The sequence below is a fragment of the Crotalus tigris genome, unplaced genomic scaffold (assembly GCF_016545835.1).
Source record: "Crotalus tigris isolate CLP2741 ecotype Arizona unplaced genomic scaffold, ASM1654583v1 scf7180000024437.13266115, whole genome shotgun sequence".
In the NCBI taxonomy this organism is placed as follows: domain Eukaryota; kingdom Metazoa; phylum Chordata; class Lepidosauria; order Squamata; family Viperidae; genus Crotalus; species Crotalus tigris.
Genome location: NW_024100606.1, coordinates 11,907,823 through 11,924,543, shown reverse-complemented (window position 1 = coordinate 11,924,543; position 16,721 = coordinate 11,907,823). Strand labels below are relative to the sequence as shown.

Below are 16,721 nucleotides of genomic sequence, written 5' to 3'. Positions count from 1 at the left end.
GTCATAATTATAACAAGTTTTATATCTGTCCCTCCCACTGCCTCTTCCCCCCATTTTTTTAGAAGTCAAATCTTACCTCAGAACAAAAATAAAGATCTCTTACCAGGCAATCTTACAGGTTTCCATGGCGCAGAGTTTGGCACATAAGCTTGTTTAGTTGCAGTAACGATTAGCTGACTGTCCAGCTTATACTGAAACTTGATGAAGGCAGTGCCATCTGCTCCGGTGTTTCCTGAAGCAATTGGAACCTGGTTGGTAAAAATCTCGATAAAGGCTTCAGTGACTGGCTGATGTGTGCTGGCATCACTGACATGAACCTTCAGAGTCACTTCTGCAACAAAAACAGAGTGGTAATTAGCACATTTCACCTTGGCAACACAACAGAAACAAAGTAAAAGTGGAAGAAGAGGATCAAAGGCTTTATCCTGACTCCTGATGCTCAAAGGCTTTTTTCTAACTCCTGACGCCAAACCAACAATATCCTATCAACTTTCCTGTATGTAGGAGACTTCCTTGCCAGTGATGGAGCAATAAGTAGTGTTGTCTGAAAACTTTAGCGAAAAAATTCATGGTGGCGGTCACAACAGGGCAACTCATATTAAAAAATAAGCATTCATACCAGTGACTGCCAATTTGAATTTTTTGACCACTTCTTATGGACATCCCCGTGCCTTCATAACAAATAGATTCCCAAGAAGAATTTATAAATATATGGGTTAAGTATAATTAAGTAGTAAGAAAGGAGCAACTATTGATGGTCTGGGAGTACAATTTTGGGGAGAATGAGAGATTGGGAGGCGCTGTTGGGGTTTTTTTTACAGGGAGAAAGGTGACGACAGACTCCTTCTCCTTATAGTACTGCTTCTGTCTGGCAGAGATTACCAGCCCACCATGCCAAAACAGCATCCAAACAATTCAGAAGAGTAAGCTAGGCAACCATCCTTAAATCAGAATATCAAACGCATATATGGGACATGACAGAATGATTACATTTGACATGTGGATGCTTTTTAACTAATCTGGCTATTGCTCCTGAAAGCAGGATAGCGATAAGATTATGCAGAGGTTAAAGACAATCCAGACAAGCTGTTTCACATACTTGTTTGAAAGAACCAAGAACTGCATGACTACAACCCAATCCCCCACATCTCAGTCCATGCAAAGGTACCAAAACAAACAGATTGATTCAGAAACTGAAAACCCAGGAGAAGATTGAGACTAAAGTGATTTGAAGAGAGGGAAAGAGGGGGAAAGATGAGCAGCAAGAGAGCTACAGGTGTATACAGGGCTCAGGTAAAGTTCTAAAGGCCAGAACATACTATGAAGACAAATGGGAAAATATCATTTTTCTGGAATTAACAAAGTCCTATGACTCAGAATCACTGAGCCAGATGTGAGGACCATGCACCTTATATTAAGGCTTCAAAACCACATCTGTTATAAAGGAGAGCAGCAGAAAATGAGAGAATCTTTATCTGTCATGAAGAAGATCAATGGATGTTAAGAGAGCCAGCTCAGGCTAATGGTTAAGGCACAAGGCCAAAAAGCAGGAAACCATGAGTTCAAGTCCCGCCTTAGCCATGAAAGCCAGCTGAATGACCTTGAACCAACCACTCTCTCTCTACCCTCCTCACAGTACTCTTCTTGTAGAGGAAGGTGTGTGGGATATGTTCTCTGCCTTAAGTTATTTGTAAAAATAATAAAGGAGGGATACAAATAAATAAATAAAAGTGCAAAGATAAGATATCTACAGGACTAGATTCTAGTGCCAAACCAACAATATCCTTCCCAACTTCCCAGGTCCTGTATGAATCCAAGTCTTGGGATTACAAATCACCTACTAAAATAGTACAGCAAAATATATACTACAACCCAAAGGGACCCATAAGTGTACTTGAGATCTTTTTTAATTAATACTTCAGCATTTCTTCCAATCTTTAAAAGAAAAGATCACTTTCTTTTTTGTGAAGAAAGCAACTTTTTTAAAAAAAACAGCTGTGAAATTCAGGATTGACTAAAGAAAATTGTTTCCAGCTTATATTTTTTACTATAGTCCTTGATTTACTATATAGTCCTTGATTTCCAACTGTAATTGAGTCAGAAATTACAGTCTTAAATCATGACAGTTGTTAAACACATCACCACATGTGATTTTACAACTTTTGTGCAGTAGTCGTTAAGTGAACACAGCAGTGTTAAACAAATGTGAGGTTATTAAGCAAACCCATTAAAAAACATTGTAAGTTGCAGTGACATAACTATGGGACTCCGCAAATGGTCATAAATGTGGATTGGTTGCCAAGTACCCAAATGCAATCATGGGACTGGGTAGTCTTTGGAACTTTAATTGGTTGTAAATCCAGGACTACCTGATTTGTATTTGAAACATTTTATAAAAGGTGTAGATAAACAGATAAAAGAAACGGGGGAGGGGAAACCCCCCAGAAAACAGAGACAGAACATAACTACCAAAAGAAAAATGTCAGAATAACATCAAATGGGTTCTGCTCAATTAAATTTTCTACAGAAGCAATTTCCCCTTGCTGCCTCTAATGCAGGGGTCCCCAACCTTTGCGAGTTGGTGTCCCAGAGGGGGGAGGGAGGAAAGGATGGTTTTGTGGGAGGGCAGGTGGGGCTGAGAGCCCTCGCAACGCTCCCACAAGTGAGGCCCTGAGTGCTCGTGAAGCTCATGCAAGTGAGGTCGAGTGCTTACAATGCTCACGCAAATGAGGCTCCAAACATCCACAACGCTCAGATGAGTAGGACCATGCGCATGCACCAGCCACTCATGTGGCCCCATTGTGAATAGGCCATGACTCAGGCCACAGTCCACACGTTGGGGACCTCTGCTCTAATGAACAAAGATATTTCTTCACTCTGGATTCCATCCTATATGCCCTTTGGAGCTTTGCCTGATCTTGTATACACTTGTGACTCTCTTGCTCATCTCCCTCTTTCCCCTCCAAACTGCCAGATTGGGATGAGGTTAACAGTACTAACTATAGATGATGGCAGGTGGTAAATGTATTTTTTATTTAAAATCCCCACATCTTCAGAAAATATCTTTTATCCAATCTCATATTTTCCAGCACAGAGACATCATGATTCAGAACTCACCCTATGAAAAACTACTGACTGTGCTGTCTAAATTTTTCAACCTCCTACACATATTTCATTCTCATTCTCCAATAATGCTATAATAGGAACCATCCAGTAATGTATTGGTAAAAACATTTTCAGTATTTTTTGTGGAGGGGGGGATCAATCTATATTACTCAAGTTAACCAATCTTGATCAGCATTTTCCAACCCACTCAATGATCAAGTGTTGATATGATTAAGCATGGATCACTTTTTAAACGAAAGCTTAGGCAGAAAAACAAACAGCTGACTGAAAGTATCTCCCCACTGTGTAATTTGAATAGCCAGGGAAAGAGGAAAATAAATAAAAAAAGTTAAAAGTGGGAAAAACAAATTATCACCTGCTCCAAATGGTTTTTCCAAACATGTCATTAGCCTTAAAACAAAAAATTCTCTGTTGCCACCAATGGTAGGAGCCATTGGTTACATTTATCCCACATGAGCTTATAAGCTGCCCATCATTACAATTTATAGCAAAAAAATTCTTGACATCCATACAGAATGAGGACATGTACAGAAGGCGCATTATAAACTGTAATGTAATGCAATTTTTAGCTTAGTACAAAATGCTAAAAACAATTCTTCTAAACTGAAGAATTCTACTGTATTTCAGAGAGAAGAAATATTATATAAGTATATAAGAAATATAAGATGTGCATTTTATAACTGCACAGCAAATAGTAGAATGAATATTTGTTTAAAACAGCAAGGAAATTAAGCTCTTACATCTAAAACTGAATAGGCTGTACAACATAAACATTTATTTTCTTTCAAATCAACTTTAATTTTAAAAGAACCAATATAGGGAAGAATAATAAGGCACATGCAAAAGATACATTACTATACATTTGGAAGGCAAAAAGGATTTCAAAAAGTCAAAAGCTTCTAAATTCAACAGTTTTGATTGTATTAAGGCAGAAAATTATGTAACTTGATATAAGAGGAAGGAAAGATAACAAAGATGAGAAAGCATTTTGATTATAATGATTCACTCATAACAATCCACTCCTCGTTATTATTTTATGATGAAGAAGCATAATAATTTAACGTTCAGCCTTACAAGCTTTGTGCCATCCAGATTCAAGGGGATCATAACATTAAATTCTCAGAAATATGGAAGACATCAGATATTCCAGAAACTGAAATATTGGAGTTTTCCAAACTCTTCCAAAAGCAACTAGTAAAAGATATTCCAATAGAATCTGTCATAATCCATCCACATAATTAGTTTTTCCATTCCCTAGCGCCACAACCATCTTTTGGGTGGTCTCATTACACCTGATTAGCGATTTTTCTTTGCTTTTGCTAAGATAGGCAAAATGATAGCAAGGCAAGTGAGTCCTGCTTTTAAAAAATCCATAAAAATACTTTTGTATTAAAAGTATCTCCAACTACAGAATTGAAGCATAAGTATTATGTTTGCATACAAAGAACTGCAAAGATGGATGTAGACTTTGCTAGAGAAGTATACACTGTGCATTAGGGGTCTCCAACCTGTGGGCCACGGCCCACTAGTGGGCCGTGGTTTATTGGCCACCAGGCCGCAGGACAGGCTGGCCAGTGCACATATGTGTATGCATGCTCTCACCCCAACCTGTGCTAGCACCATAGCAAACGTGGGGCGCTGTGCTGCGAAAATGGGGCTCCACAGTGCGAAAACCAGCCGCAAAAACTGTGGTGCGAAAATGAGCCAGGGCTAGCGAGTGCCATGCAGGGACTAACAGTGCCCCATTTGTGTCACGCAGGTCTAGCGTGCCATTTGCATTACTTGTGTGCTCGCAGCCCCGTTTGCATGCATGCGCGTACAAAATACTTCCCCCTCCCTTGCCCTTTGTCCAACCCAGGAAAGTTGGGGACCTCTGCTGTACATTTAATACAACCCTGTTGCAAAGAAACCATGTGAGACTATTGTAATTACTGAATTGTAGAGGCATTTACTTTCTCTACATTTCTAAAACAGGATCAACTTTTCTATGGTGCAAGTCACTCTAAATTTAAATCAGACCTACACAGACACCAATTGCCTCCCCCCAAAGGCAAAAGGCCAACCTCCACTTACTCTGTTCCTAAAGTTTTAAGATCTCTATCAGGAGTTGAGGGCCAACATCAGCAGTGGTAAATGTATATCTTGTGGAGAGTCTTGAAATAATTTAGGGTAAAAATACAGTTTGAGATGCAGCTATCATGTACCAACTAGACTAAAAGACTAACTTTACACACACACACACACACACACACAAGCATTCTTAATATGTTATGTAATGTGTGTACATCAGTAGCAGACTGCCTAATAGTGTAACATTGTCCCAGCATTTTTGGAGAAATATGATGCATCTTCAAAATGTTTTCAAATTAGCTGAGCTTTTTTTAAACAGTGTGTAGTACAAATAACAAACAATACTGCAGATTTCTGACAAGAGGAAATATCTCTGTAGTTTGCTACACTTAGTGGTCACCCAAACTGCACATAATCTTAACATTTTCATTCTTTCTTGTTGAGCATCTTGACAAATTACATTCCATTTATTTTTACAACTTAGAAGGGAAACCATAATCACTAAGTTTTGGTCAAACGTATTCAGACAACTATAGCTCCTATTTTCTATTGCTAAGTTTATTCTACCACAAAAAAAGAAAAAAGAAAACTGCCAGAGGTTATCATTTGAGGAAAGCTGCATTCAGAAGACACAGAAGTCTAAAATCACAAAAACATGTCATGCACTGAGACCAGTATGTTCATGATTTCACAATGTATATATAAAGATGTCAGGACTTGCACCATTCCTTTGGGTTAGTGGATCTATTCCCAGAAGAATGTATACAGATATTCTCTGACTTAACAACAATTCATTTAATGATTTTACAAAGTTACAATGGCACTAAACAAAGTGACTTATGATTAGTTCTCACACTTATGACAATCACAGCATTCCCATGGTCATACGATTAAAATTGGGGGGCTTGGCAATTACAACAAACATTTTTTTAATCAACTCTGCTAATTAGCTATTCAATGATAGGAGTTCGGTATGACAAGCCAATTAATGATTTGTTTATGGTCAACATTTAAAGTAATGCTTTACAGAACCCCCCCCCCTTTTTACTAATCCTTCCTTCTAAGGAGGTCTACAGGTGGAAGGGAAATGGGGCTAATCATGAAATATATGCCCTTAGGTATTGCAATATTGTAATGCAAACATCAAATAATATCACAACGTATTAGGCATCTTGATTTCATATGGAAACTATAGGGCAGGCATGTCAAACTGCTGGGCCAGCAGGTCAGATGTGTCACACCAAAACCACGCCCACCCCATTGCCGGCAATGGGGAAAAAGTCACGATACGTCACGCAATGTCACATGACATTACAAGTTTGACATGCCAGCTACAGGATAAAGCAGACTATGAAATCAATGCTACATTTGTAGGTCTAAAATTACTTTTATTCAAATAATGATGGTAACAGAATCTTTCAAGTCTTGAAAGTGCTACTTTCTTCCTCATTTTTATTTACATGTAAAATATGAAATTAACTTTTAATGACTATATTTAATTGTATGATGTTTCCAACAGGCTGCATGAGTTCAATAGGGCCAAAAGTGTTTTGCTGCTGATTTACATTTGTACTCCAATGCATCTTTCTGCAGTGTCCCACAATAATCAGCCATTATTATTATTATTATTATTATTATTATTATTATTATTATTATTATTATTATTATTATTATTATTATTTTTAAAATTTATAAGCCGCCCCACTCCCGAAGGACTCTGGGCGGCTAACAATAAAAAACACATAAAACATAACAAACAACAATACAAAAACAATCATCCAGGGGTAAGGTTTTATAAACCCCAGGCCTGCCAGAAAAGCCAGGTCTTAAGTAGCTTGCGGAAGACCAACAGGGTGGGAGCGGTCCTAATCTCTGGGGGGAGCTGATTCCAAAGCGTGGGCGCCATCACAGAGAAGGCCCTCCTCCGTGGCCCCGCCAAATGGCACTGCTTGGCCGACGGGGCCCGAAGGAGGCCCAGCCTGTGGGATCTAACCGGGCGTAGGGAACTATCTTTGATGGACACCATCTTTGATGGACACCAGTTTTTCTATTGTAGCAATATCCTGATGAAAACCTTCACCATGTTTGTCACTGACCACACCTAGATTTCTTGGAAAGAAGTTCCATATATTATAGTTATTAAAATTTCATTTCATTTTTCTCAAGATTTCTACAAGATATAGCCCAATGGTGGCGAAGCTATGGCACAGGTGCCAGAGGCGGCATTCAGAGCCCTCTCTGTGGGCACGTGCGCCATTGCCCCAGTCCTAGGCCTTCAGCTGGGTTTTATAAAACCTTTTCGCTTTAGGCCTCCGCCGACGTGTGCAAAAAAAAAAAAAGGTTCAATCAGTCAATTTTAACTTCTCGCAGGAAAAAAAAAAGATCTTGCAAAGTTGGAATTGATTGATTGAACTTTTTAGTCCCACCCAGTCTGCTGTTACCACCGCAACCACGCCCACCCAATGAGCCACGCCCATCCAATGGGCCATACTCACCCGGCACTCAACGATGCATAAGTGGGTTTTGGGTTGCAGTTTGGGCACTCAGTCTCTAAAAGGTTCGCCATCATTGATATAGCCTTTGTAAAATTATATTTGTATTCAATTTGAAGGGATATATCATACTCACCAAAGGTTTTTCAAGAAGCAAAAACTTTTTTTAAAATTATCCAGCCCTTTAGCCACAGGACCTCTCAGTAAATAAATCTATCTGACCTTCTGCTATTTAGAATCAGCAGTGGTTCAATGGCCAAAATAGTTCTTCCTAATTTTACCACAAGAAGCAAATATGGAGAGTAAAGCTGAGTGTATAATTTTTGACAAAAATAGAAATGTACAAACTACTAAACATTCTTTAATTTTTTTACTAAGTTCAGCAAACTGTGAAAGACTTCTACATTTTAATATCCTATGTAGAGAAATATATCGAACATTTTTTCTATTTTATTAAAATCAATATCATAACTTAATATTGTAATGTCTCTGTATATAAACAATATAAATGCATGCATAATAAATGAGCAAAAGATGTATTCAATACTATATAGTGACATACTATTTGCTAATGTAATGTTGGGAAAGTTCACTTCTAAAAATTTATGTAAATGCAATTTACCCCATTCTAATTTTTGATATATCTACTTGGAATGCCTCTATATAGAAATTCTTAAAAGTAAATTGGTAATCTTTGATTTAATCAATCTTACTGTACCATTATTTGCCTACAATACAATTTTCGGGATTCTTTTTTTTTTAAGAAACATTTTTGTGGATTTGTGAATGTAGAAAAGTAAACATTGGTATAATTTGTTTTATGCTAGAAGTCCAATAGAGGCCTAAAACTCAAATTCTCCTCAACAAAATTCTTTTATATTTGAAGTCAATTTTTTTTCTAATAAATACATGCATAGAAATTTGTCCCTTTTTAAAAGAAGTATTGAAAGATTTGATATATTAATGCAAAAGGTGTAACAGAAGTTATCTAGTTTCTTTGTATACTGAATCTCACCTTGCCTTCTTAAAAATGCTCCTAGGACAGTGGTGGCAAACCTATGACACTCAGAGTCCTCTCTGTGGCACGCGTGCCATGCCCTGGAGATGGCAACTGTTCCTCTTCAACCTGCTGCCCACATGCCGAGATCCCATGTGGCCGGATTTATCCCAGCATGGCTGGTTTCCCTCCCCCCGTCCCATCCCCCCTGGCCTCACATGCTCTCCTTTTCCCAGGCATGACACACTGCATCGCCTCCTCAGCTGTTGGCCGTCCATCCAGCTCAGAGGCGGCTTCTCTGAACTGCTGGCGGCGGGCTACGGAGCCCCAGAGTGCGCTGGTCGAGGGGCCAGCAGGCTGTGGCTGCTGATGGACACTGTCAGCCCCCATGCACTCGCTGGTCTCTTTGTGTGGGGGCCGATGGTGTCAGGCAGCAGCTGTCCCGGCCCCTGCCCCGCCTTGCCCTGCAGCAATGGCACCCCTGCCCTTCTTCGCCTTGCCTCACCTCACCCCGCAGGACGAGCCTCCTGCCCAAAGCCCCACCTACCAGTGACCCCCTGGATATCTCCCAACCCTGCCTGGCCCCCACAGGTGCCTCTCCCCATGAGCAACATCAAGGTGACCACACCCACCTTGGCCACACCCACTCAGTCTGCCATGATCACCACAGACACGTCCATCTGGCACCCAGAGATAAATAAGTGGGTTTGGGGTTGCAGTTTGGGTACTTGGTCTCTAAAAGGTTCACCATCACGGCATAGTGACTGAGGAATTCTGGGACTTGAGGTCCAGTCTTCTTAAAGTTGCTGAGGTTGAAAAACCTACTCTATGGTTACAAAAAAAAGTTTTTTTATAATCTGTTTTATCTAATCATCAAAACCATAAATTGTAAGTTCAGTTATATGAACTGATGATTTAAGTCTATAAAAGTAAGCCATCATTAATTTTCATCAATCATTCATCTATTGTGGATAGTGCCAAATGGTTCTGCCCTTGCGCATACAGAGACAAAGTTCGTAGCTTTCAATTTGTAGATTACACAAAAGAACTATCCAGTACAACTTGATGCTTACAGATAGTCCTCTACTTACAACCATTGGTTAATGATGGTTTGAAATTACAACAGTACTGAAAAAAGTGACATGGCCGATTTTTATACTTACAACCATTGTAGCATCACCATGATCATATGATCAAAATTCAAATACTTGACAATTGGCATGTATTTATGACAATTGCACTGTTCTCGGGTCATGTGATCACTATGTGTAATCTTCCAGGCTGGCTTCTGACTAATGAAGTCTGGGGGGGGGTAGCCAGATTCACTTAACAACTGCATGGTTCACTTAACAATTGCAGTGATTCACTTCACAACTGTGGCAAAAAGATCATAAAACGGAGTACTATTCACTTGTCTTGTTTAACATGGAAATGTTGGGCTCCATTATGGTCCTAAGTTGAGGACTGCCTGTATTTCAAATTGTTTTTTGGGTGATAGAACTAAGTTTGACCACAGTTCCTCCACTGATTGGGTCTTACAATATAATATTAAGAGAATAGATAAACATGCAATCTGGAAAATTGTCAAATAAAATTGTCTTGACATCTGATAAGTATTTGCTCAGCAAAAATACTTTACAGAAATACCTAAAACATTAAATTATTTTATTTTGAAAAATGTGCCTTCGTAGGAAAAATTTGTCGTGAGAAATGTGAATGTGGGGGAAATTACACTTCACACATTTCCTGAGTCTATTTTTTTTTTTATCTGAGGGAGTTGCTGTCTTGCCCTATAGTGAAGTCATGAAATATGATTTTCATGAAAAAAAAAGGAACATGAGGAGGGAAGGAAAAAGGTAGCTAGAAAAAACAGCAGGTTGTTCCATGTAGCTTCTGATTAAAATTTAAACTGGGGACATCCCAAGTAGTAGAAACAGAGAGCACATCTGTTTTAAAGACTTCTAGTTCTGAAGAATTATGTATATAAGAAGTCTAGCCAGAAATTTGCACTTAGGTTAATATCTTTTTTGTGGTTTTAAAGTGTTCTGTTTTTTAATTTTTTTGTATAAGTTCAGGAATTGTGTGTACTAAAGCCTTTTAGACAAGGAAATGACATTTCTTTAGAATCTTTTCTGATCTCTTACAATTAATTTTAATTCTAATATCGTTCTATAGATTGTGGTAAAATGTTCTTCTGTAGTAGACTAGCAGCATTTTGAGATTTGCAGGGAGCATTTGTTCCTTTCCTATTGATTGTTAGGACTTTGGATATTTAAAATTAAAAAGAATGTTCATGGTGTTTTGTTTTTAAAGCTTGATCCAATGAGATTGTTCTATCATCCATGTGAGAAAGAAAGGCTGAATCCAGTCACAATTATTTTAGTTTTAATTGCCAGAAAAGCAGCACAGATTGTGTGACTGTATCTCTTTCTTCACATACTTGGGCTAAGAATAAGTTGATGAATCTCCTTGAAAGATGGTGCTACCAAGAACTACCAAGCGACAGTTCTAAAGTGGGAAACAGGATTGAGACTTACAGGTATCCAACCAAAAAGCTCAGCTGATCTGCCATGAAAATAAGTCTTCTTCCCCAGTCCTCCAGATATTTTGGACTATAACTGTTATAGTAATGTCTCTTAATTTTTTTTCTCTCATTAATGAATATTCTAAGCATTGTTTTCAATATTATTGTTATTTCAGCAATAAACTGAAAATTTTGATGTTGGATAAGTAACAGTACCACTTTTTTCAGCTAATGTATTAAAATCGTATATTGTACATTAATTAGTCATCAAGCATCTTATTCATTACAAAAATAATTTGTATTAAGCGGGTATTTTTTATTAACACACTAATGCACTTATTGATTACATTACAAATGTTGACAATCCTTAAATTTTTGAATTAGATATGTATTAATAGAGAACAATTCACAGTTATTCAGAAATTTGTTAGTGTAGGCATATACAGTTTTCTGTAGATATAAAGTTGCTTTTATTTCGTTCTGAAGTTAAGGATTAGAAAATAGAAAAAATAGAAAATAGAAAACAGAATGGAATATTAGGCAAACTGGATGAAGGGCATAATGCAAATGTAACAAATTAGAAATTGTTGTGAAAAAATCTTTCTCAAAGCACTTGAACTTTGGGTCAGTCAATGAAATCAAACACCAATAGTTTCACAGTGAACTTTCATATTTAATTGGCAAAGATGTCTTGAGTACTGGCCAGATAGTACTGAAATAAAATTTACATTCTTAATAGGAAAGCTCTCTCTATAACTATTAGTAATAATTTGTAAATGTGGAAATGTTTGTACATAATGATACAGAATTACTGGCTTATCTTGAATTACAGAAAAAATATAGTCTGCTACTGCTATTCATTTCTGTTCTGACCTATGTTGGTAGTTCTTAAATGTATGGATTTTAACTCCCAGAATTCTCCAGCCAACATAGTTGCTAGGGAATTCTGGGACTTGAAGCTCACACATCTTATAGTTGCCAAGGCTGAGGAACAAGATCATCAGCTTGTACAAAGGAAGCATCAAACATGAGTGAATCAGCTTTTTTTGTGTATCTCTGTGTTATTTATTCAGTGTTACAAGCCAGAAGAAGAAATAATTTAAAACTTCTCTGTCAGATTTATTTTTTTCTATGAATTATCTAGAGATAAACAATTGCTATAAATAAATAAGCTGCCACCAATCAAGCTGAACCTCTTGATATCCCCTGGGTTGACTTCTTAGCTATTTTATCAAGAATTTCTGGGATGTTCAGCCCTGGGATATTCCCACTCAATGCCCAGAAAAGCAGCCTCGGGCCAATCCTGAAAGAAATGTTGTGCTCTAGAACCATGCAGTTCTTAATGTGCAGAAAGTTTCTATGGAAATGTCTAAAAGACTTTATTGAGAAAAGGGAAATATAGGAGAAGAAAACCACAATTTCTGTCACACACATAGATAATCTATAGATCAATACAGTTTGCTTATCTAAACTAGTTTCAGTACTTTTCTGTTCCTTGAGTAAGCTTACATTTATCACATGTTCATTGCAGAGAAGTTGGTTGAAAGACAATTAGCTTGGCTGTTCATAGGCCGTTTTTATTTTTTCTTGCCTTTTTCCTGAGCATTTCTCTCTAGGTTGGCAAAATGTAGGTAGTAAGTGAACGGCAGTTTCTGTGAGTGGATGGGTTATTGTTTTGCCCACTAAAGGGCTACAGCATGTTTCACTTATATTGTCCTGGGTCTAAAAAATATATCTATCTTCCTAATCACTTTTAATGGAATTACAAAGGTGCAGTCTACTAGTTATCCATTTGCCTTCGTATAATTGGAACTACAAAGATGATTAGGGGACTGGAGGCTAAAACATATAAGGAAAGGTTGTTGGAAATGGGTATGTCTAGTTTAATGAAGAGAAGGACGAGTGGGGACATAGTAGCAATGTTTCAATATCTCAGGGGCTGCCACAAAGAAGAGGGAGTCAAACTATTCTCCAAAACACCTGAAGGCAGCTGGGGCCTTGCTGATTGGATCTATTGCATTTAAACTTCCCAGTGCTTGCTATAACTGTGAGTGGGGAGGGGATTCAGCTCTAAAGGCAGCTGGGGCCTTGCTGATTGGATCTATTGCATTTAAACTTCCCAGTGCTTGCTATAACTGTGAGTGGGGAGGGGATTCAGCTCTAAAGGCAGCTGGGGCCTTGCTGATTGGATCTATTGCATTTAAACTTCCCAGTGCTTGCTATAACTGTGAGTGGGGAGGGGATTCAGCTCTAAAGGCAGCTGGGGCCTTGCTGATCAGATCTATTGCATTTAAACTTCCCAGTGCTTGCTATAACTGTGAGTGGGGAGGGGATTCAACTCTAAAAACAGCAGCCCGCGCGCCTAACGGTTTTATATAACCAAAAATCAAACAGCAGCAGGGCAGTGCATCTGTGATTCCTTGTATCTAAGAATGTCAGGCATAGTTCAGTGCAACACTTATTTTGCAGCTGTCTTTCGCAGTACCCTTTTCAATCATGGAAACTGTCCTATCTGTAAACAAATCACTAGTCTACCAGGACAGATTACTTATCTAGGGTCTGTGATCTCTGCTCTTCAGGCAGAAATTAGGTGTCCAGTTCAGAGATGAAGAACTTGTTTTCGACAGGGAGAAGTGCGAATCAGGTATTACACATCAGTCATGCAAGAACAGAAAGGCACCCAAAAAGAGAAGCCACCTTCTGGTTGGTGATTCAATTATAAGGGATGTAAATTTAGGAAAGGACACAGAGGTTTCGAATGAGGTCAGGTGTCTTCCAGGTGCTACTGCCAGAAGGGGCAAGAAGAGTATTTGTAAAATAATCAAGAATGCCAGCAAGGACTGTGATGTGGAGGCTACTGTACATCTTGGCACTAACGATCTGTCCCAAAAAGATGTACTCAATGTGCAGAATGACTTCCAGAGCCTGGGGCAGGAACTTAGCAAAATATGCTGTAGGCTTATTTTTTCAGAGGTCTTTCCAAAATGGAAAAGGCCAGCGTATAGCACAATTCAATATGTGGCTGAAGGAGTGGAGTAAAGGGGAAGGCTTTGGATATATTAGTCACGGTCAGCAGCTTTCCAATGAAGAAATATACAAAAGAGATGGTTTGCATCCATCAAAGAAAGGGACTGAGTTACTTGGCTATAAATTCACAGATTTTCTGGAGGAATATTTAAACTAAACAGTGGGGACAGTGAGCTAACTGATACAGAACATCCCCGTCCCCGGCAATCTAAAAATTATAGGACTATCAGTGCATGTAACATAGATGTGAGTGTGGACAAGAACATCAACCTTGCTGTCAAGCAAAATCAAGCTCTTAATAGCGAGTGCCACACAAAGTGCACTAACCAAATAGATGGTAAGAAATTAGGGGAACTCAGGCACCACACAGGTTATGTAGGAAGTAAACACAGGGTCGGTCATAAAGGACTCAAATGTTTATACAAATGCACAGAGTATGAACAGCAAACAGGGTGAACTAGAAATTCAGGTTAATGAGGGCAGACATGATATTGTTGCCATAACGGAAACGCGGTGAGGCAAAACCCACAAATGGAACATACAGCTAGAGGGATTTAAATTATTTAAAAGAAACAGACCAAATAAAAGAGGAGGTGGAGTTGCTCTCTATATAAGAAATAACTACATCTCTACAGAAATGGAGCACAACAATGATGAAAACTGTCCTGAATGCTTATGGGTCAATATAAAAGGGGGGGGGGGGAACGACATTGCCATGGGTGTATACTATAGGCCACCCAACCAAACACAGGAAATAGATGAACTTTCTGCTAGTCAGCTAACTAAGGTATGTAGGAAGACATCACAATAGTAATGGGGGATTTTAACTACCCTGACACCAACTCTGCACCAAGTGGAAGATCAAACAGATTCCTGACAAACCAAGCAGACAACTTTGTCTCCCAAAAAGTAGAGAAGGGAACTAGGGGATTAGCCATTTTGGACCTAATTCTCACTAACAGAGATGAAATGATAGAAGGTGTTGAAGCCATAGGAACCTTGGGAGGAAGTGATCATGCAATATTGGAATTCAACATTATGGAAGCACAAGCAATACAACACAGTCAAACTAGAGTCTTGGACTTCAAGAGAGCTAATTTCAATAAACTTAGAGAGGGTTTGGGAAGGATTCCATGGATGAGAATCCTCCAGGAGAAAACAACTCAAGAGGCTTGGGAAATTTTGAAAAGTGAGATAATAAAGGCCCAGTATAGCACAATACCAACAAAGAGGGAAAATAACAGCTCTCAAAAGAAACCAGCATGGCTGCATAAAGAACTGATCAATTGAAAGATAAAAAGGACAAGTATAGAAAGTGGAAAGAGGGATACATAACTAAGTCAGAATATCAGCAAATAGCCCGAGCCTGCAAAGACGAAGTGAGGAAAGCTAAGGCTCAAAATGAACTAGGGCTTGCAACCAAAGTCAAAAATAACAAAAAAAAAACCTTCTTTCAACATGTAAAAAACAAGAAAAAAGTGAAGGAAACAATTGGTCCTTTAGTGGGTGAAAGTGGCAAGAAGGTGACAAGCAACAGGGAGAAAGCAGAACTATTTAACTCATTTTTTGCATCTGTCTTTACACAAAGGAAAAAACAGACCAACCTATCAAAAATAGTGCCATAAAAAAAAATAGAAATACAAGTTAAGATAGGCAAGAAAATGGTAAGTGAACACCTGTCCAGCCTAGACAGGTTCAAATCACCAGGACCAGATGGATCACACCCCAAGGTTCTTAAGGAACTGGCAGATATGATCTCAGAACCACTGAACTATATTTTTCAAAGATCCTGGAGCACTGGGGAACTACCAGAGGACTGGAAAAAAGCTAATGTAGTTCCCATCTACAAAAAAAGAGGAAAAAAAGGACCCAGGAAATTACAGACCTATCAGCCTGACCTCAATACCTGGGAAGATTCTGGAAAAAATAATCAAATAACGAATCAGCAAATACCTACAGGTAAACAAAGTCATTACTAAAAGCCAACACGGGTTTGTCAAAAACAGATCATGCCAGACAAATCTTGTTGCATTTTTTGACTAAGTGACAAAATTAGTGGACGAGAGGAATGCTGTGGATATAATTTACTTGGACTTCAGTAAGGCATCTGATAAAGTAGACCACAAACTACTACTTGATAAGATAGAAAAATGTGGGGTAGAGAGCACCACCACCAGATGGATCTGTAGCTGGCTGACTGGCCGTACTCAGCATGTGGTCCTCAGTGGAACTGCATCTACATGGAGGGAAGTGTGTAGTGGGTACCCCAGGGCTCTGTTCTGGGCCCAGTGCTCTTCAACCTCTTCATCAAAAATTTGGACGAGGGGATAGATGGGGAAATCATCAAATTTGCAGACGACAGCAAGCTGTCAGGAATAGCCAACATTCCAGAAGACAGGCTTAGGATACAGGAGGATCTGGACAGACTTGAACACTGGGTGCTATCTAACAAAATGAAATTCAATGGTGAAAAAAGTAAGGTTCT

At 38.7% G+C, this 16,721-nt stretch overlaps 1 protein-coding gene across 3 annotated transcripts in view; it reads right to left on the bottom strand.

Moving 5' to 3' along the window:
- The window catches only part of FAM171A1 (family with sequence similarity 171 member A1), a 118,673-nt gene that overhangs the window by 48,021 nt on the left and 53,931 nt on the right, over nt 1–16,721 (bottom strand). For 2 of the 3 annotated variants that reach the window (XM_039331534.1, XM_039331535.1), the window contains exon 2: nt 104–331. In XM_039331534.1, the coding sequence (XP_039187468.1) occupies nt 104–331 (228 nt within the window). Of the gene's footprint in view, nt 1–76; nt 332–16,721 lie in introns of those variants that run through there. The other variant, XM_039331536.1, reaches the window with a different exon arrangement.